General features: G+C 38.3%; 2 protein-coding genes and 1 long non-coding RNA gene across 8 annotated transcripts; 2 read left to right on the forward strand and 1 right to left on the reverse strand.

Annotated features, from left to right (window-relative positions):
• The first annotated feature begins 1,084 nt into the window (after positions 1-1,084).
• LOC117231178 (neurogenic protein big brain) lies at positions 1,085-15,268 on the forward strand. 2 transcript variants are annotated; one of them, XM_033489343.1, is made up of 4 exons: positions 1,085-2,085; positions 2,728-2,854; positions 12,312-12,519; positions 13,011-15,268. In XM_033489343.1, the coding sequence occupies exons 1-4, from the start codon at positions 1,776-1,778 to the stop codon at positions 14,148-14,150; spliced, it is 1,785 nt and encodes a 594-aa protein (XP_033345234.1). In that variant the 5' UTR covers positions 1,085-1,775; the 3' UTR covers positions 14,151-15,268. The 2 variants fall into 2 exon arrangements, with proteins under 2 accessions (XP_033345234.1, XP_033345235.1); XM_033489344.1 differs by lacking the exons at positions 1,085-2,085; positions 2,728-2,854 and adding an exon at positions 12,017-12,129.
• LOC117231182 lies at positions 6,596-9,546 on the reverse strand. 2 transcript variants are annotated; one of them, XR_004492912.1, is made up of 5 exons: positions 9,437-9,546; positions 8,849-9,286; positions 8,233-8,459; positions 7,774-8,157; positions 6,596-7,664 (listed from the first exon to the last, which is right to left on the reverse strand). It is a non-coding gene; the product is annotated as an uncharacterized LOC117231182 (long non-coding RNA). The 2 variants fall into 2 exon arrangements; XR_004492911.1 differs by lacking the exon at positions 6,596-7,664 and having other exon boundaries at positions 7,674-8,157.
• Positions 15,269-16,223: 955 nt separating the features above from the next.
• LOC117231215 (regulator of nonsense transcripts 1) lies at positions 16,224-21,251 on the forward strand. 4 transcript variants are annotated; one of them, XM_033489421.1, is made up of 6 exons: positions 16,224-16,559; positions 16,640-16,862; positions 17,494-17,771; positions 17,838-17,993; positions 18,068-18,661; positions 18,737-21,251. In XM_033489421.1, the coding sequence occupies exons 2-6, from the start codon at positions 16,674-16,676 to the stop codon at positions 20,877-20,879; spliced, it is 3,360 nt and encodes a 1,119-aa protein (XP_033345312.1). In that variant the 5' UTR covers positions 16,224-16,559; positions 16,640-16,673; the 3' UTR covers positions 20,880-21,251. The 4 variants fall into 4 exon arrangements, with proteins under 4 accessions (XP_033345312.1, XP_033345313.1, XP_033345311.1 ...); XM_033489422.1 differs by having other exon boundaries at positions 16,224-16,534; positions 16,624-16,862; XM_033489420.1 differs by having other exon boundaries at positions 16,225-16,534.
• The last annotated feature ends 360 nt before the right edge of the window (positions 21,252-21,611 follow it).

Raw genomic sequence — 21,611 nt, forward strand, 5'->3', positions numbered from 1 at the left:
GCATTCCCGACAGAAAGTCCCGCTGTCCTTCCCTCTCCGACAAATATAATAATTAATAAAGTATTAATATAAAGATTTGTATTTGTAAGATTAGGAACATACATCGCTGGAGCAATTGTTTCGTCTATAGACAGAGATGCGACAAAGTAAAAGCTTTTTATCTGTCGCTCTCTTTGTCACCCCCTTCACGTGAGTTCTCCAATTTACGGCAATTGCTGGATTTATTACCCATTCCCCGGTCAACTTTACTTACATGCTTGTACAGTCTCAGTAAAGAACTGGCGTGGCTTAATTACGCTGGTTCGGTCTCGGCTATCCTCTTGGAATCGTCACGCTTGACACGACGGGGTCGACTTCTGAGAACAAAAGTGAACGTGAAATAGAAGTCAGTCGCGAATTGCAAAGTAAGAAAAGTTTGTTATATAAAATATATTTTGAGTTTTTGTTTCATAAATATTTCATAAATAATTTCTTGACATAGGAAAGCGTATTCTTGAAGTTCAAAATGACGAGATATCCTATATTTTCTGACTAAAAGATATGAGATTATGATATTTTAGGATGTTTAGTTTGGTATGTTTTACGAGATATTCAAGTTTGAAGAGTTTGCGGTGAATGCAAATTTATTGGACGCAACATTCAGTCCGTCCTGAACCGGCGTCCGTATAAAGTTGATTTAAATGGACGTTATTATAATCGTTGTTTGCGTCCCGTCGTGCATGCATCTCTTTTTGTGGGAACTTTGGTATTAAAATAGTCTTTGAACTCGTGGGAATAAGACATTCTCCCTGGTAAATGTAATTATTCTTTTTAATGCTCATTGTCGTTCTACGTACATGTTAATAGTTCACTCACGCTTGTAAAATTAAATATTGCTCCAATTAAAGTATACTCCCGTCTTTCAGGAATATACGAACTTAACAAATACATACCTTACAAAACTTTCACTGAAAAATAGAAATTTACATTTTATGAACAGAATATAATTTACTTTTTATCAAGTAACATGTTTCTAATAGAAAAGCTGGAATAGAACATTGGAACACTCTATTTTTTATTTTTATTTCTTAGGTGATAATACTCTGTTCTTCGTGTTTTCTAATAATTTTCTATTGTTATGTTATGCCAATAAAATTATGTTTTTGAACCATTTCATGTAATTTCGCCAGCATATTGTTAACGGGATTCTGTACAGTTGCATAGTATTAGAGGGTTAAATATGAAACCTGAACGGAACCCAATCCTCTGGAAGTACTACGATTACTCTTCAAATACTATCTTGACCGCATCCTGTCTTAACACTTCGATTCTACCTTAAACACCCTCCCTCTATCATTTCGTAGTTTTTCCGGACAAGCTGCGCGTGGTTGCCTCTCGATTTCCTCGGGTTCAGGCACAGATGCACTGGCGGTGGTCGAAGAGTGGGGGCGGTGCGATGGTGGAGGCACTCGCACAGTCTGGGGCCCACTTGTTCGCCGATCGTCTTGTCACTCGAAAGCGCGTTGCCATTCCGGCAACATCGGCTTCGCTGTTGTCCCTCGTTTGATCTCGTGCTCTTCCATTGTATCGGTACTTCGTAATTTTCCCGCGAACCCCATTCAAATCGTATTGAGCACTCGACATCACGTGAAAGTGTGGAATAAGTGACTTCGTACACATAGGTGCATCCTAAAAGTGATAGAGTAGGAAGAATGCTTTAAAAAGAACTCAAAAAACTACCATACATTATTTTACATTGCTTCTTTGCAAAATTTAATAAATATTAAGTAGGGAAAATGACCACGGAAACGTTTTCAAGAGAGTTAGACGGTCACATCGTGACCTTGCTTACGAGGATTTCTTCCCTGAAGGAAAATAACATGGAACTAACAGAGAAGAAAGCGCCTATGTCGATAGAGGCTCGCAGTTTGGAACTCTGGAGAGCAGTAGCTGTGGAGTGTTTCGCTACCTTTCTCTTCAGCCTCGTTGTATCCGGCGCAGCCGCATCCTCCGCAGTTTCCGGAAGCGGACTCTCTGTCTTAGCTACCGCTGTAGCATCCGGTTTTGCAATTTCGGCGATCTGCTTCATCTTTGGTCATATCAGTGGTAAGTCTTTTGCGCTATATGATATTCATACATTTTCGAAGATTACCTGTAATTTTGTACATTTCTAGTCATTTGTATATTTAATTTTGATAGTACCACATTTTCAAAATAATATATCCAATAAATTTGTTACTTTAACATCTTTTTCATCTGTAAATCAATTTTCGGGATATGGGCGATATTATACCGGAGGCAGAAACTTTTGTCATCCACACTGTCACGTCATTTGTACTCGGTCCTCATGGTTTCATTCTCGATTGACTCATTAACCGATTATAGTGGCCGATAGAAACACAGCACACCACGCGTGCAGCAGAACGTGTACAGGAGAGTGCCCTAGATGGCATATAATATAGTATATCAGGCTTACATCTTGCAATTCTTCTGTAGTCTGTTTGATTATTGTCCGTTTTGTTATCTAAATAAAACATACTCGTGTCCCTTTCAAGAATACGCTTCGATTTTAATTTAAGTCTTATATAAATTTTTATTATTAACAATTTTGATATAGATATATTATTTTGTATAATTTCTGTTTTGATATATATATAGAACATATAAAATATAAGTTCCGTTTACCTTGTATAAAAAAATATATGCTAAATTTATAATAAAACTCGTAATAAAATGTCTGTCGTGCAGGTGGCCACGTGAATCCAGCAGTCTCGCTATCTTTTGCTTTGTGTCGACGAATCTCCTTCCTCCGAGCTGCTCTGTACATCGCCGCACAATGTGGAGGCGGTATAGCCGGAGCTGCGATGCTGTATGGGTGAGTGATTGCTTTAAAAACTCACAAGACCAATAAACAGTTTCCAACCCTTTGCATTCTTGTTATGATATCATTATCATGTGGTAGTTAAAACAAATGTAGTTAATAAGTTTTTCAACTTCTATAATATATAGTTCAGAAGTCTATAAATTTTGACACTTTGAGTGAAAAGGGTTGAACGCAATATTTTTTTCAAAGCAAAAACTTCCTTCGAGTATCTATATACACACACGAAAGCAGCAGGGTGTAGAAAAAATCGGAGATACGGAGCCCCAAGAGGGCAGCTGCTAGATATGGAATCCGAGAAGGCCGCGTAGTCGAGCCCCGGAAACTTTCCCGTCCCTTCAAGATGTCTTAACCATTTTTAAAAGCCCTCTGAAATCAACGGTACCACAGTCATACACCTTTTAAGTAAATAACAAACACATCCGTTTCTTAGAATCTTTACTAAGATTTCAATTGTTTAAAGTAGGCAACAGAAATGTGAGAAGATATATAGGGCGTTCTCGATAACCTACCTGAGATAAGTCGATCGTGGTTGATTAGTAACGCATATACATACATTTCTGCGTAATCTTCATATGCTAACATGCAATATAAATAACCATGTTCTTCCTGTGAATCTCTTTGATATCTAGCTGAATCCTTGAGAAGCCTTCCTACTATATGTGCTGTTTTTCGAGTACGTACGTCTTGAACAGAGCATAAAATTGCCCGCTGGATCTGAAACGATTCAAAGTTGCAGCTTAGAAACTTCTACTTACTTGCTTCAATTGGAATTATATATAAAAATGATGTACAAGAGGACTTACTGAAAATATACAAATTAAGATATATAAATATAAGCTACGTGTTTCATAGCAAATCATTTTCAGGTACTTAAGACATCGTATTGCGTTACTTTTGTGTCACTCTGTAGAATGCTTTATATCTTCTTACGTGGCTGCTGGCTATTAACTATATAATTGTAAGAACTGGTTGATTTATACTTGTACTTTAAAATAAGTACTCACGAGTCGTTATTATATGTTCATCGATATTCACGTCTCTATTATTAACCTATAAAGCCCGCGTGGATAGTCTATAATTCAACGGGGCAGCAAGTTTTCGCGAGCAGGCGATGATCAGGAGCGCGCGAGCACGCTGCTGTAATATTTTTTTTCTCCCCGGTTGGATGAAGAGAAGAAAGAGATTGGCCGTGTGCAACTTGGTGCACGTGCCTCGATTTTGCCCGTGGTTAAAGGATCTCGCGTCGCAAGAGGGCGAGAAAAAAATGAAGATGGGGACGACGAACTTCCAAGGTACCATCACTTATGTCAAATCTCTTCTTCGACCGTTGTCGTAGAGAGACAGAGAACAGATACTACGATAAAAAATGTAGTTCAGACATGGATCATTATTTCTCTTTCTTCTCGTTTCCCGAAAACAATTGCTTTCCCTTTTGTCGAGAATTGCCATGGCTTATCCAAGATAATTCACTGAAGCGTAGAAATGATACATTAAAGTGTACGCTTTTTCTCGAGAAATTATAGACATAGATATCTCCTATGTGTATCTTCACGATGTATGATGTAGTATCAAAGAGCACAAGTTTCATTACAATGATCCATGAACTTCGTATAAGATAAACATCATCAAACTTTTCTTTGCAACGCCAAGTAATTATTAAGGCAAACGTCTAATCCTCAAAACTTCAATAGATTATTAGAACATATTCGACCGCTTCGAAACCATAATTCAGACTATTTAATTATACTCGATTATTCAGTGGGTATCGGTGAAAAAATTGCAAAGAGACGAACGAAGGGAGACGAGGAAGAGACAGGGGAGAGTGGGAGAGGCAGAAAGAGGCACGCGTAATTGGCAGGGCTAGATGGAGAAGCTTCTTCGAAGGTAAGCACCTGCCTCGTTCCGTGTACGCTGCGGCAGGCCACCGCCTCGCAGCTGCCGCAGATGTTCCATGGACCAAAAAAGATCGTGCGGAAAAAGGATCGACCAGGCACCAGAGACGAGGATAATGAATACCTATACGCGCCGAGGTGGGACAAGTTTCACAACGCAATCGCCTCTCATTGAAGGAGGACACGCTGCGATCCGGAGCCAGAGCAGATGTTTTCTGCGTTCTCGAGGATCATTGTCCTCCCTTTCTCCTTTTATCATCGTCTTCTTCGCTTTCTTCTTTCTTATACTTTTTCTTTCTGTCATTCCTTTGCTTCGTCGTTGTCTCTTCGGAATGTCGCTATGTTGATATATCTAAAAAGATGAAATCGTAAAGAATTATAGAAAGGAATACATAGTACGAAGATGAATGAAGATGCAATTAATGATATGATAACTGGTAATGATGTGAAAAGATAACTGAGGATTGTTCTACGACCGGAAATTACAGGTTGGCACAGGTTGCATGGAAGTTGCAGACCCCTGATGTTGTTCCATGGGAACCATAGAATAGAAGAGTGCCCCTGTATAATAACTTTCTGAACACCCTCGTCAGCATCATCGATACTCTGTGGTCGGGGAAAGGTAAGAACACCCCGTACGATTCACCGCAGATACGCCCTGAACATCATTATCCATCCGTTAAGGTTTTCCGCGTGTTGAAAAAATTACGAAGTTTTCCCTTAGTGACTATTTCAAAATTAAATATCTATGAGAAAGAAATAACCATGATCATTGAACCTCGAAAGCTAAGATGGTGTAAACTAGATTTAAAATTTGTGTTTTAAATAATTCTTCGTAAAAAATTCCTTGTATGAATTGAATGAAATATTACGTAGTATGAAATTGTGGATGAATACGGATACTTCTGACGATTCCATACGACAGATCTGTCATCCGCGGTGGGATCACCCTTAAACCACCATATGACCGCACAAAGAGATAACAAGTGCGCGATATGTACCGAAATAATAATCGAACAATACTCTAGTTAACCAGTCGGGTTCGTCATCCCTTCCAGAAATGTCTCTGGGGAGTACGTGCATCCCAATGAGAAAAAAGGAGAGCCAAAGGAAAAAGAGGCGGTAGCGGGAGAGATGAAGAAGGAAATAACACAGTTCTTGCATCTGTTGCGACTGGATCAATCGATGTATGTGTGTGTGTGTGTGTATATGGCGTTTGTAAAACACGTATCCTTGCGTTCATAGAGGGTTGGTAGCTCCCAGTGCGATACTTCCCTGAAATATAAATAAAAAATGAAATGGACAGGCAGCCGAGCAGATAAATCGTAAACCGAACTGACACGACCCAGAGATTATGGGAGAATCGCGAGTCTAACTATCCGGAAAGGATTTAGTATCGTTTCATCAACACGTTACAAGATTCTCCCATTATCCTCCTATATAGTTTTTCCACAGTACAGATACGTAAAGAAAAAGATCCATGATATATCTTCATAAAAAATTGATTGTAAACTTTAAGCTTCAGGAAAGGATATGAAGATTTATAATAAATTACCATATCGCACATATTTTCCTAAAGTAACGCCACTGAAATAAAATTTTCAGAAAAAATGAGAAACTGTTTATAATGTTGATAAAAAGAATAAATTCTAGAAAACAATGGTTAAATATTATTTTTGTAATTTTACATTCTTTGCCCTTGACATCCTGATGCGATGATTTTGATGTTCTTTCGACACACGGCATTTGAAACACATGTGCGATATAATTTATGAAGTCAAATAGTTATTACAAGAAGACAAATCCAATTCTCTTTTTACTTGTGAAACGGAAGGAATAGTCCAAGCACGCCGACCGAGATTTTTCGAAAAAGAAAAATTCTAAAGGGAGATGGACGCGGTGGTATAAAACTATTTGTCAAGGGAGTTTGCCACCACGGACTGGGGAACAGCTGTGAGGAAGCAGGTGTGTGTTGTGACGTCAAGCAAGACACACGCAGACGCATGGCGAGCCGGATGTCCAGCGAAGAAACAGCCCCGTCGCACGTTTCCTGTTCTCCAAAACTATCTATGACACCCAGCCACGTTTAGTCTCAAAATCAGGAGCAATTAATTCTTGTCGCGTCGCTCTATGACCACGTTCGAAACTACAATGTAATTAATCGAATTGAAATCTATCTTAATGAAAGATACAATAAAATAAGATGAAAAATAAAGAATAAATCGTTCGACTTCGAGCGTCGTATTTTTAAAGAATTGACGTACATGCAAAGAAAATACGTTACGGTTGAGAAATATCATTCATCGAATGAAGACGGTCTTCCAAAGGGAGAGATTTACAGTCGACGAGTAATATCCAAGCTTTTTCGAAAGCCTTCGATATTGGGTTCTTAAGCTGTGATTTCGAGAACCTTCTTCAATACTTCCAGCCAACTTAGGATCTCCCTTCGAATTTTCTTTGAAGATAATTCGTCGACCAATCAAATATATATATGCGCTATTAACTGTCAAACATATACTCGTGCTTGAATACTATAAATTAAAGATACTTTAATTTTTTTATCTAACCAGTGTAATTAATGAAAATTTTGTTTTCAATATATGTACAGATTGTTGGCGATATATTTTTGATCTAGCTAACGGAGATTCTGCGTTTTATGTAGCTAGTCCTTTTTTGATATCCATATGCATGGGGAGAAACTGTTGTCGAGCCGAAAATGTAGCGTGAAAGCCAGGTGGGTCAGGTAGAACCGTTTCAATAGGAATGTTTTACCTGCTTGGAACACCTTTTACCGAGGACACAAAGCGGCCCGCCTAAACGATCTCCGCGATATTCTAGCTTTTACAACTTTGACTCATATGCGACGGTTATTCCTCCGTGGAAATGTTATTCCAGTCGTCGACGGTGTCCTATGACAAGTAGGCGACGCAAGAACGTACCTCTTCGTTAGTAAAAATAAATTCGGAGCGGCTGATGATGAGCAAAAAAGCGGAGAACATGTGACGGTCTTTCACGCACCTCTTAAAATCTCTGACTCTCAACTAAAAGCGAACGATGTCGCCCCCTAAACTAAATATTTGAGCGTATTGCATGCTGGGAAAGTTTACGCCTTGTGTTCCTTGTAGTGGTTTCATGAAGAGTTGGTGAAGGTGATAAGAAGCTGAGATCCTTAGTGTTTAAACTTCTCTGAGAAACTCGATATAAATTGCTTTTGGTATTTTATGAGGATTAATTTTCGGGATTGAGGATTTCATCTGTTCTGTTGTTGTGTTTATCGCGTTATGTTATTGATTTATTCTATTCTGTGCATTTTTCATTCTTCTGTATTCTATAATTCTCTTCTAGTTAATGGTCCATTACTTTATTGTTATACGATGTAATTTAAACAGCTTTCAATTCGTCCTAAAAATGTGTTACAATTATGATATATCATTTTCTTCTCTTTTGGAGAAAGATTGAAAATATGAGTACGATTACCTTGGAGTTTAAAAAATCAAATAGCCTTGAAAGGATTGATGCTTATGTGTCGATCTTCTAGGTGCAGGAGGAAAGAACTAGCGAGGCGAAAAGGCTCTAACTTAGGGTAAGATGAACGAAGCAGGATGCTAACAGATGGTCACAACCACGTGTTCGTTCTTAAGAATCGTTTCGTTCCATGATCGTAGGTTGTGCGATTAGATGCATGCGCAGCCAGCCTGTTGGCCCTACATGAAATCCATTTCTTAACGTGAGTGCGTGAACAATCATGATTTCTTTCTCAACTAAAAAGATGACTTAAAAACTATTTCTTCAAACACTTTACAATATAGCCTTTATTGCAAATACAATAAAATTTAGATTTTGCAGAGTGTTAATACAACTCGCATTGCAAATTCATACGAAATCCGAATTAAAAATTATACAACCTTAATTCGAGTTACAAATTTTGTACTTGAAAATATTCTAAATAATATCTTGGTACAAACAATTTTTTTTTTTAATCAAAATGACGATACTATAAATATCGAAAGCTTTTTAACAACTAACTAAGCTTTTCCAAAGAAGACGAAACAACTACTGTTATCTCATATCCTTAAGAAACGCCTGTACATACCGAATTCGACATGTTTGAAGAGATAAAGACGGAAAACATCTGCCGCTGTTTCGTATCCTTCGGTCGAAAGAGAATCATTTATAGGCTCTAAAGCTCCTTTGTGATTGCGACTTTACGCTATGGATATTCGAAAGGACCACTGACGATTCCTTTTATGCAACATGTGGCTGGCACGTGTTTCCCCGTAGAAAGGCACGGTCCACGATTTATATAGGATTCTATAAAGGAGGAGGATCCGCAACGATCTTCCAGGCCAGCTGCCACGGTTTCTTTTTCTCTCGTATCTTAACAGGTCAATAAGATTCTTTTAGAACTTATTGTTAGATATCGCCGCCATGAATCTGCCAGGGTATTATAATCGCCCTAGTGAACCGATTGTATATAGGTACGTGAAATTTTCTCCATTGTTAATTATCTTTGGTGTTCTTACACTTGTGGCTAAAGGAACATATGTACGTGCAATTAGTTTCATTTGATTAAACAAATTTTCAAAATTGTAATAAGAAAACTTTTACACAGATTAGATACCTAAATTTAAGGAGGAGGTATTTTTTATAACATTTTAAAGTAGATGATTAAATATCGTACCTTTCTAATTATACATAACTGAATCTGTTTATAAAGGAATAATTTAGAGTATAGAGTTTTCTAATTGATAGAAGTTTTTCTCAATGAATGGATTCTAATATTGCGTTAAAGATGAACGAACGTAGAGGATAAAAGCAAGAAAAACGCGGTCAGCAGCGTTTATTGTGTCGCAATGGATCCTCGTGGGTGTACGCACTTCCTGGCCCCTTTTTCACATGTTTCCCATTCACGACGAGGAGGATAGAAATCTGAGGCTCGAACTGTTTTGTCCTTTCAAAGAATTCCTGTGCTTTGTCGCCTTGGATTTCTATAGTCGATGATGCTCGTGCAGGAAACTGCACTGTTCTCAAGAAAAATGTCTGGAATTAATCGTCTCATCTCCTCGCTATGATTTTTTAAAAAGAAGGTGACAGGAAACTGGCCCGGATACCGTAAAGAATGAAAGAAATATTACCCGTATTCAGGCTACCTTCGAATAAATATGCTAAAAATACTTGCTTCTCTATACACCATAAAATTTCACTGAATGCAATTCCATCAGGCGTAACACTCGATACAGTTTGTCCCATAAGGGAAGACTGGTCAAGCTTCTTGCAAAACTTCCCACAATCGATCGCCCTACATCGGTAGTTCACCGTGAACCTAATTTTCTGGTTTAACCACAACCACTGGAGCACCTGAACTTTCCCATAGGGCAAGACTTTAGAATGGAATCACTGTAGATCTCGCCTGGGCTTTAACACATATCACACACATGTGGCGGTTTTCCTGGTCAAAAAAGGGGGCCAGGAAAGGGGCCGCTAACGACTAGAGTACGTAGCTTACATACGTATATATCCTTACCACTCTACAGAGGGGAGTTCTGGTGGGTGGAAGATATCAATAGCTCGTTAAACACGACAGAGGTCTAGTGAAAGTGATACACACCCCTTCTGGCTCTGAATTGAAATTTATTTTAAACGTTGTAGCCCTCGCTGGATCCTTGAGGGTGTTTCTGGGGTTCGGTTACCCCCATGCGAATATAGGGCACAGGTTGCACGCGGTCTCTCGAGTCAAGTGCATGTAGGATTAAACGACGAAACGAGTCGCGGCTGAATGACCGTAGCTTCTCAAGCGGAAAACGTGAGAAAAAGACTGTCAGCTATGGGAGCATTCTTTGTAAAACTCTTCTAAGAAATATCGAATGACGGTGGACCAAAAAAGTATCGTAGAGTTTTATTCAGATTTTATATTGGTCTTGTGAAAAAAGAGAGATCAGTTTTAAACGATAATCATAAGGGAAGGGTATATGATGGAAAACGAAGGATTTACTGGTTTTCTAAGTATTAGTTCCAATGTAAGGTTCAAGTAGGATTGCTTGAAATATTTTCAGGTTGTAGCTTTTTGTTACGAGAAGGCTTTTAGAGTAGAGGAAATGGAGGCTAGTCCGCACTCTGACAGCAAAGACTAGGTGCAAAGAGTGTTCCCTTTCTGTCTAGGGCCAAAATGGGTCTCTTAAAGGGGATTAAAATGGAACGAAGTCCCTTCGGCCTCTTTAAACTCGTTTTAAATATTAAAGTATATCCTAGAAGCAATTACCTACGATTATATAAAAAATAATATCATATCATATAATATCATAATATAATATCATATCATGATATTAAAAAAAAAACTCACAGAATATCATCTTCCCACGTTAGCTTCAGCATAAAAAGTTGCTATGACCAATGTGACTATTGTCTACTAAAGAAAAAAGATCGATCAAAAATCCGCTTATCACTCTGGCTGCTCTAAAAGGGATGCGAGATCTCATTTTTTCCTTGTTTCCATCCTCAACCACAGACGATACATTTAATCCCAATTGTGCCGTCATGATCTGCATTTCTGATTTCATCAATTCGCTCTCTCGTGACACGATCACGAGGCCTCTCGACATAAAGAGGCTGAATAGAGCAAGGAAAAGAAAGAAAGGGAGCTCCTATCTGCATCACACTCTAAACGGGGGAGAATTTTCGCCGATACACGTGACGATAAATTTCAGAGGGACAGGGATTCAATGCATTTAGCGGTAAAATTAGATCCATTTCTCGCTCAGAACTGCATCATATCCTGCACTTGCAGGTTCACCTTATTAATTTTTTGTTAATATTGATCTCGTGTATCAATTACTTTGAACTTGATTGTTTCTATTAATCCACTTAAGACAAATGACTCGCGTCTGAAAAGAAATTAATGTTAATATTATATAACGCGCTAAAACATATTTATAAAAAAACTTCGCATTAACATTCAGCAAGCAACATTCCTAATGACTTTCAAATATTAAAATCCTAAATTCCACTATTTTGTCATTTTTCTTTTTAGCAGATAAACTGTCGAGTATTTTATTTTTGAAACGTCAAGTATAAAATATAAGATTTTAATTTTATCAATGGGCAGTGATTATAAATCGAGATTCGTCAACATGAAATTCTTATTGATGTCCAATACCATTGTGGTCACTGTACAAAATACAAAAGGTCGTGTGTCTGTAGCCCCGTGTGATTGTACGAACTGAAAAAATTAACGAGATTATATACAAAAGAAACACGTCGATGGGAAAGGGGAGGGGCGATGAATGAAGCCCATAGGCTCGACGATGCACCGGCTAATATAAACATTACACCACTGGGACTGACTTGCTGCAGGGGGCTTCTACGCCGGGTGTCGCTGTTACAGTAACCTTCAATAGGAAAATCATTGTACATTACACTATGACACGTCATACGCAGGAATTATTTTGGAAAACTGATCGATAATTTTTACATTTTTCTATTATAACCTAAGTTTATTTAATTCTTCTTACCTACAAAATGCATTCAATAATTAAGTAACTTAATTTTATTTGTTATAGAGTGACTACACCTTCCAATACGCAGACCTTAACTTCCGTAGGTCGTCTCGGAGGACCTATCGAGAGGCTCTTGGTAGAATTAGCACTTTCTGTGCTGATCGTCCTATCTCATTTTACCTCAGAATGTTCAAAAATACTACCAATGTCAGTTTCTTCGAAACCAGCTGGTGTATTAGCTGCAGCTTACACGGCAGCCACTTTGGTTTCGGTGAGTATATACTGCTTTCAGTCCAAGCTTCGATTAAAGCACAAAGTTCTCGTTGATGAAAGAGAAAAACATCGTGTTAGTATGAGAAGGTCTAAGAAAGTAGTCCTTTTTTTCCTTATTTTACCTTCCGTTGTACGCATTCTTTTCCGTAACCGGTCTATCCAAAGCGGCTCTCGATTCCTTTCGAATCAGCCTCACGTTCGTGTCTTTAAACAGCACCTGCAGTTCAGCAGAGAAGGAAATGTCGAATAGGGAGGACTAAGAAAGAAAGAAAGAAAGAAAAGAGAAAAAAAGAATTCAATCTTTCGGTTCCACCTGCTTCGAAACGCGTGTACAATATACTGCAAACAGAAAAATATTCGGTATCACTTCCGTCCCGTACACAGTTTAAAAAATATAAAACAAACATGAATAACAATTATACAAATAGAAAAAACATAGATGAATCGATCACTATTAAATTATAACAAATATTTTTAATTGTATTTCAGAGTCCATTCTTAAATCCCGCACGCGCACTTGGACCAGCATTCGTCACCAATCGTTGGGACAACCATTGGGTGTACTGGGTAGGTCCACTGTCCGGAAGCGCAGTGGCAGCCCTTCTTCACGAGTACGTTCTAAATCCCAAACGATCTAGAGACCCACGGGATATGGACGACGGTGACAATTCATCAATGAGATCCGACGAGGATACCTACGACGATCTGGACAAACCAACGGGTCCCAAATTCCCCAACGCCTATGCAACCTATCGTCCAGTTGCTGGAGCATCTTCCTCGATCTACAGTACGCCTCCGACAGCCTTAGAACGTGTTGAATCCATTTACGGGGGAACCAAATCGCTCTACTGTAAGTCCCCACCCTTAACTAGGGCAAATTTAAATCGTTCGCAAAGTGTATACGCTAAATCAACTTCCGGAACCCGAGACGGCCTAATGATCCCCAAACCGGGTCCTCTAGCCCCCGCACAAAGTCTATACCCGATTAGAATAGGTCAAATAGGTTCAAATTCAGGAAGAGACAGTCAACAGCAAAATGGATCAAATGGTCAGAATCAAAATTCTCAAAATCATAACAGTACCAACCAAAATATGCAGAATCAACTGCAACAGTGCACGCAGAGCATTTATGGAATCAGAGGAATTTCCACAAGCCTCAGTACAAGGGAGAATGGTATCTATGGTGTATCTACGGGGTCCAGTATATATGGCCGGGCTCCAGCTCCTCCTCCGAGTAGTCAGAATTCTCAACAGTCAGGTCCAAATGTCCAATCTTCCACTCAAAATCATCATCAGCCACAACAGCAGCAGCAGCAGCAGCAACAACAACAGCAGCATCAGAATGGAACGATATCCACCTGCTCTGATAACGCAGCAAACTCTAGAAGACCGGAAAGCATGTACGGGCATATTTCTAGACGCAGTGACGATTCTGCGTATGGCAGTTATCAAGGTTCGACGCGAGGCAATTACGGAAAGGTACCTGGACCTCCTGGAACAACGGGTCCTCCTAACGGACCACCTGGTCCTCCTCAGTACCGCGAACAAGGAAGACCCAGTCCAGCTGGGCCATTGCAACAGAACCAGCAAAATAATTTTCAGAGGAATTCGCCAAATCCTCAATATTGACTATAAATTTCATGGATTTGGTGATCATTCTTTATAAGACTGCTACATAATTGGCTAAATGATTGTTAGCAGCTTCAGAAAGACGTATAGTGATTGTCAAAAGAATGGAGAAGTTCGTTGGACAATAAAAATTGAATAGGACTTGAATAGGACTGAATGTCATTCGGAATTAAAGTTGAAGATTTTGTTGAGGAAAAAAGATATTGTGGTGCCATTTTGTAGCGTGATGATGACAACAGGAGAATATAGAGGAATGGAATACCCTAGAAAATAATACTGATATTGATAATGGTTAGATTACAATGTCCCATAGACTTTGGAAGGAATAATAATGTTTACCGTATTTCCCTAGAAATGGATTTAGTATTGATAGCTTTCAGTGACAATTGTAAAGATCTTTTTATCGAGATTCGTCGTGATGAATTGAATGAACTGAAGAAGCTATTTCATTGTTTCCCACCATGGGACATATAGGCCTTTCACTTTCTCCGACGTCGGGCATTATTAGATTAATTTTTTAATTGATCGTTGTACGGCTATCTGGAAGACATTCGAAAGCAATAAACTTTGATTTTTGAATCGTTAATTATCAAACTCTTAACTTTTGAATCAATCGATAAAGCAAACTGATTAGAATTTTAATCAGTGTTTTGTCACACAAGACTGATCTCACAAATACTTTTTTATATATGACATTTATAGAAAGAAAAAGAAGAGTATTATATATCGAAGATCAAATTTGAGAATTTTTGCTGCACTGCTCTGTTTCGTATAAATCGATATGATCGATTTTCGGTCTAACAAAGTGAGACAAACTTTATACTATTTAAACATCATAAAATGTATGTATTAAGATACTATATTTTAAGAGATAAAGTCAATATGGTATAAAGTAATTTAATGTAAGGGCCGAAAGTATGAGCATTTATGAATTAATATTTGGAGAACGTAAAGAACGATAGAATTCGAGAAACAGTCTTTTATAGTCTTTTGTATATATTGAATTTTATATTTATTATTTTTATTATAGATTATAGGACTAGTAGGATTATTGTTACCTTTATATATGTACGTACCTAGCAAAAAGATTCGACAATAAACATCCCTAAAACAACGAATTATTTGCTTATTTTTTTGCTATAATTACGGAAAATAAATCAAAATAAATACGTATGTTAAATATTCTAACAAACAATTTTGTTCGTCATTTTTTGCCAATATCCTCATTAATTCGTAACTGCTTCAAAAGCGATATTAAGAAAAACATCTACTGTAAGAAATTAAAATCTACCTTAATAACGAAATCAGAATAAAAATAATAACTAAAACTTAACATACTGTTTTCCACTGGAGATTACATTTTCTGTTATCGTACAGCAGACTTTTACATAGACTAATATCGCTTTTATTATGGTAAAAACAATTTTTGTGTTTAACGTACGTCTTCCCGCCAATAATTATATAGGATGTTTCAGAAGCCAAATCTCATAGTTGGAGTAGTTGGCCAAATCTCTATGGATATAATCAAGCAAAAAATGTTATATGAACATGAACCATTTAGAGGTTTATTAACTTACAATAAAAATATATAATACAGAAGAAACAATAATAAACTTACAATAAGAAAATAATAATATCTCATTAACGTAGTTTTTTTTCTTTTTCTATCAGCTTTTGTTTCTAACAGATAGGAAAGAAAAGAGAGACCTCGTTATTTGTCTCTAGACTGCAGGTTTTTATGCAAATTCATATTTTTGAGAATATAATTTAACAAATAAAACTTCGATAGAAAATTGTTTCACTTACCAAGTATTATAAAAAGCACTATACTGTGGATACTTTATATATTGTACATTCTGTGGAATTTTATACTTTCAAATTTTCTATAAATGCATGAGCAGTCTATTTATCTTTATCTTTTCTTCTGTTTATCGCTTTCCTACCATACTCTTCACCCCTTGTATACCATATTAACGGAGTCTTATCGCCATCTATCGGGATACGACGAAACCCGGCGCTTATCATACGTTTAACGAGTTTAACCAATGAAAAATTCGAGAGAGATCGTCACGGAGAACCAAAACGCGAGAAAGGCAATCTTCGTTGCCAAATAGAAAAGTTGTTGGAATTCCCCACAACCTTCAGTCTGGATCTCAATCTCTCTCTCTCTTTGGGACGCACTTGGAAATCAGCTGATGACGTAACACACGACGAGCGCAAGAAGAAAAGTTAGTTGTATACTCGTGTCGGTGTTGGTGGGCGCGAGACTTGCGCGAGACGAAGTATGGCGTAGGATTCTGTCTTGGCCTCTTTCATTGAGCAGTGTTTCAGAGTTCGCTCGCTATCGTTCGTGGTGGTTTTCGTTTCTCTACATTTTGCTAACGGTAAATCACACTATCGTAATCTTGTGTATGTTGTGCTGCGTTATTTTATCACGACTGGCGTATTCGGCGCTTCACAGAATCGGAGCCAGCTCTATTTTCTTGCAGGGCACGAAAAGGACACATTGAGTATCGGTACAGGATGAGCGTCGACGCATACGGACCCAGCAGTCAGACTCTGACGTTCCTAGACACCGAAGAAACTGATTTAATTGGTGCAGATACACAGGGTAGCGAATTCGACTTCACTGATTTCACGTTACCCTCGCCGAGTCAAACTCAGGCCTCGCAACACGATGCTGCCCAAAGTCAACCTAACCAACCCGTACAGGTTCGTTTTTTCACTGACCATACGTCTACCACGTTCGATCTCTAACCTATACTTTTGTTTCTTCACTTCGTTCGCCCGTGTACAAGGTTTTTTTTCTCAATCATGCGGATGCCACCTAACCTCAATCCGGGTTTAGTTTTACTAATTCCCGACATACATTAGTTCCTTATGTCCACGCCTTAGCAGGAGTTTTCTGGCCTTCCCTTTTTTACTTTTAACGATATGTATTTGAAAGGATTTACTAATAAATATGATTTTTGCGATGTATGGATTGTTGTAAATACAGAAATCGCATATTTAAATCAGGTTTTCCAAACGTGATTAGTAGTTTTTCTATGATTAGAGGTTAGGTTCTTATATGGAGAACATTTCATAGTGTTATGCAAGGTGAATTGTTTGAATTGTTTCCGATTTAGAATTAATATTTTTAAGTATGAAAGGAAAAATAATAATGTAATATCAATATTATAAACAAAATATGGCATAATTGTTTTATATAGGATTTTGAAAAAACGGATGAAATAAACGATAAATAAACAAAGATTAATTACGTAAATTTGATGCAGAATTTAATTGTATATAGCAATAAGTATTTATTGATAATTTTTGTGCATATATGGCTCGTTTCTAGGTTAATGGAACAAGTGGCAGCTCATCTTTGGAGTTGAAGATATCTGGAGCAGCACAAAGTCTTGCGGAATTGCAGTTTGAAGAAGAAGAAGAGGAGGCATATTACAATCGTGATTTGCCAGAACATGCATGTAAATATTGTGGTATTCATGAAGCATCTTGTGTTGTTATGTGCAATGTTTGCCGCAAGTGGTTCTGTAACGGACGTGGAAATACATCTGGTTCTCACATTATCAACCACCTTGTCAGAGCTAAACATAAGGAAGTTACTTTACACAGGTATTATATTTTACACAACTCAATTGTATAGAATGATTTTTATTTCATAAGAGATTTATATTACAGAGATGGTCCTTTGGGGGAAACTGTCCTTGAGTGTTACTCTTGTGCTGTTAGGAATGTCTTCGTTCTTGGCTTCATTCCTGCAAAAGCAGATTCTGTTGTTGTATTACTCTGCCGCCAACCATGTGCAGCTCAGAGTTCATTGAAGGATATGAATTGGTAATTATCATTTTTAGAAAAAATTACAATTGTAATAAATTACTATCATATTTAATATTGTTTTAATATTATAGGGATCACGAACAATGGAAGCCATTGATAGAAGACCGATCCTTTTTAGCTTGGTTAGTTAAAATTCCATCAGAACAGGAACAATTACGTGCCAGACAAATTTCAGCCCAACAAATCAATAAGTTAGAGGAATTATGGCGAGACAATGTTGACGCGACCTTTCAAGATCTTGAGAAACCCGGCGTAGATGAAGAACCGCAACAAGTACTTTTGCGGTACGAAGATGGATACCAGTATCAAAACATATTTGGCCCTCTCGTAAAATTAGAAGCCGATTATGATAAACGTTTAAAGGAATCTCAAACGCAAGAAAACATCGAAGTACGTTGGGATGTTGGACTAAACAAAAAGACAATCGCCTATTTCATGTTAGCAAAAACAGACGGCGATATGAAATTGATGCACGGTGATGAACTAAGACTTCGCTACTTGGGTGAACTTCACAAGCCTTGGTCTGGAATTGGACATGTAATCAAGATCCCTGATAATTATGGAGAGGAAGTAGGGATCGAGTTGAAAAATAATTCTGGCGCCCCAACGGAGTGTGTTAGTAACTTCGTCGTTGATTTTATTTGGAAAAGCACTAGTTTCGATCGGTAAGTAGTTTACAGACACTTCTCATTTTTATCTAGAGATGTGCTTCTTTTAACGTAACATCCTTTTTATAATAGCATGCAGTTAGCGTTGCGGAAATTTGCTGTGGACGACACTTCTGTATCCGGTTACATATACCATAGATTGTTAGGACACGAGGTGGAAGAGGTTTTGTTTCGTTGTCATCTTCCTAAACATTTCAGTGCTCCGAATCTGCCAGACTTAAATCGTTCACAAGTATATGCCGTGAAACACGCTGTACAAAGACCCTTGTCTCTAATTCAGGGACCGCCTGGCACGGGAAAAACTGTAACCAGCGCTACGATAGTTTATCAACTTGTCAAACAAAACGGTGGTCCTGTATTAGTATGTGCTCCTTCGAACACGGCTGTCGATCAACTAACAGAAAAGATACACAAATCGAATTTAAAGGTTGTGAGACTCTGTGCGAAGTCACGAGAAGCAATTGATTCACCAGTAAGCTTTCTTGCCTTGCATAATCAAATCAAGAACATGGAGACGAATACTGAATTGCAAAAGTTGCAACAACTAAAGGATGAGACTGGTGAATTGTCTAGCGTTGACGAAAAACGTTATAGATTACTAAAGAAAGCAGCAGAAAAAGAATTATTAGAGGCAGCTGATGTGATATGCTGCACTTGTGTTGGAGCTGGCGATCCAAGGTTACATAGACTTAAATTTCACTCAATTCTTATTGATGAGAGTATGCAAGCAACAGAGCCTGAGTGTATGGTACCAGTTGTTCTTGGAGCAAAGCAACTAATCCTTGTCGGTGATCATTGTCAATTAGGGCCAGTAGTTATGTGCAAGAAAGCTGCCAGAGCTGGTTTATCACAGTCTCTTTTTGAAAGATTAGTAGTATTGGGAATTAGACCTTTCAGATTGGAAGTACAATATCGTATGCATCCAGATCTATCACGATTCCCATCAAACTTTTTTTATGAGGGCTCTTTGCAAAACGGCGTATGCGCGGACGAGAGGAAATTGTTGAAAATTGACTTTCCTTGGCCTGCACCTGACAAACCTATGTTTTTCTACGTTACACAAGGTCAAGAAGAAATTGCAGGAAGTGGTACATCATACTTAAATCGAACGGAAGCATCGAACGTTGAAAAAATAGCAACAAGATTTTTACGTTGTGGAGTAAAACCTGAACAAATTGGAGTAATAACTCCGTACGAAGGTCAACGAGCTTATTTAGTGCAATACATGCAATACCAAGGATCCTTGCACTCGAAACTGTACCAGGAAATCGAAGTCGCTAGCGTAGATGCTTTCCAGGGCAGAGAGAAAGATATAATAATTATGTCTTGCGTTCGATCGAACGAACATCAAGGTATTGGATTTCTGAATGACCCACGAAGGTTAAACGTCGCGTTAACTCGCGCGAAATACGGAATCATAATCGTAGGAAATCCAAAGGTATTGTCGAAACAGCCATTATGGAATCATCTATTAAGTTTTTATAAGGAACAGAAAGTCCTCGTAGAAGGACCACTGAACAATCTTAAAGAATCTATGATTCAATTCGCCAAACCAAAGAAACTTGTCAATGCTGCTAATCCAGGCTCTCACTTTATGTCTACGTCGATGTACGATGCAAGAGAAGCTTTGATCCCAGGTTCGGTATACGATAGATCAGGTACTCAGGTAAATGGAACGCAGAATCATAATCCTTATTACCAAAGGAACGTACCTTTAGATATCTTCAGCAGAACCCACGACACTATTAGTTACATTAGCCCAGAAAGAGCTCAAGCAGCGATGAACAATGTACCAGTCCCAGTGGGAATGTTCATGAATATGGCACACGTACCACCACGGTTCTATAATCAGCATCAACAGGCCCTACAGGCTAGACAAAACCAACGTAATCGGCGAGGTACAGCTTTATCGAAGAACAAACAAGGCCCACGAATGGGTAAACTAAGTCAATCAGAACAGAATACTCAGCCATATAGCCAGCCAGGATTACCATTAACACAAGGCACGACACAAGGTATGTCACAACCAGGTTTCAGCCTTTCTCAACCCGGGCTGAGTCAAGCGGAACTTTCTCAAGATTCGTTCGCTGTCGGAGAGTTTCAATCACAGATGGACGGATTATTATCACAAGATTCAACTTATCAGGGTGATCGAAGTGGTTTTTATCAATCCGGACAGTCACAAGCCGGGGGACAATTCTCCCAGCCATATTGAGCCGAGATCGTACGGCTGAGCAACGCAATTGCTATGCAGCGTCGCGGGAGCGACTGAAGGCTCGTTCGACCAATTCTTCTTCGACCAACAACCACAAATCACTAACTGCGCAAAACGGTAAAACGGCTCGGCGATCGAGTACGGTATATGCACACGCAGTCGTCGGCGTTTTAAAAGAGGGTTTTAAAACAAACAAGCAAACAAACAAACCAAAAAAAATACTACAAATGGGGGAGCTCGTCGTCATTTACCGTCGAACTGTTTTAGACGGTGAAAGAAAACGGTTAAAGAGTAAAACCACCTGGCAAACAAGTATGACAAGCCAATAAAAACAATTAAAAAGATACAAAAACAAAAAAAAAAGAAAGAAAAGAATAAGACTGGGAGACGACATTATCACTAAAATTACCAACCACCACCGTGACACGCGCTTACCGTAAAAGTACCGTTTTATCGCGGGGATCGAATGACGCTAGAATTACACACACAGCAAAATAAAACAAAGAAACAAAAAAACATCAAAATACCAAAAACACAAAAAAATATAACGATAAAAAAGGAAGAAAGAGATACGGGACGTGTAATGCTTCATGACTTGACCAAATTCGAAAAGTGTGCCAAGATAGCGTATTAGCTAAAAAACGTACAAAAATACTAAACGAATCTCTAAACGACAAACCAGAAAATAAAGGGGAAATGGTATTGTTTGCGAATGTTTAATTTGCCATCGAA

Source organism: Bombus vosnesenskii, unplaced genomic scaffold, assembly GCF_011952255.1.
Source record: "Bombus vosnesenskii isolate JDL3184/JDL3185 unplaced genomic scaffold, Bvos_JDL3184-5_v1.1 scf7180000013272, whole genome shotgun sequence".
NCBI lineage: Eukaryota > Metazoa > Arthropoda > Insecta > Hymenoptera > Apidae > Bombus > Bombus vosnesenskii.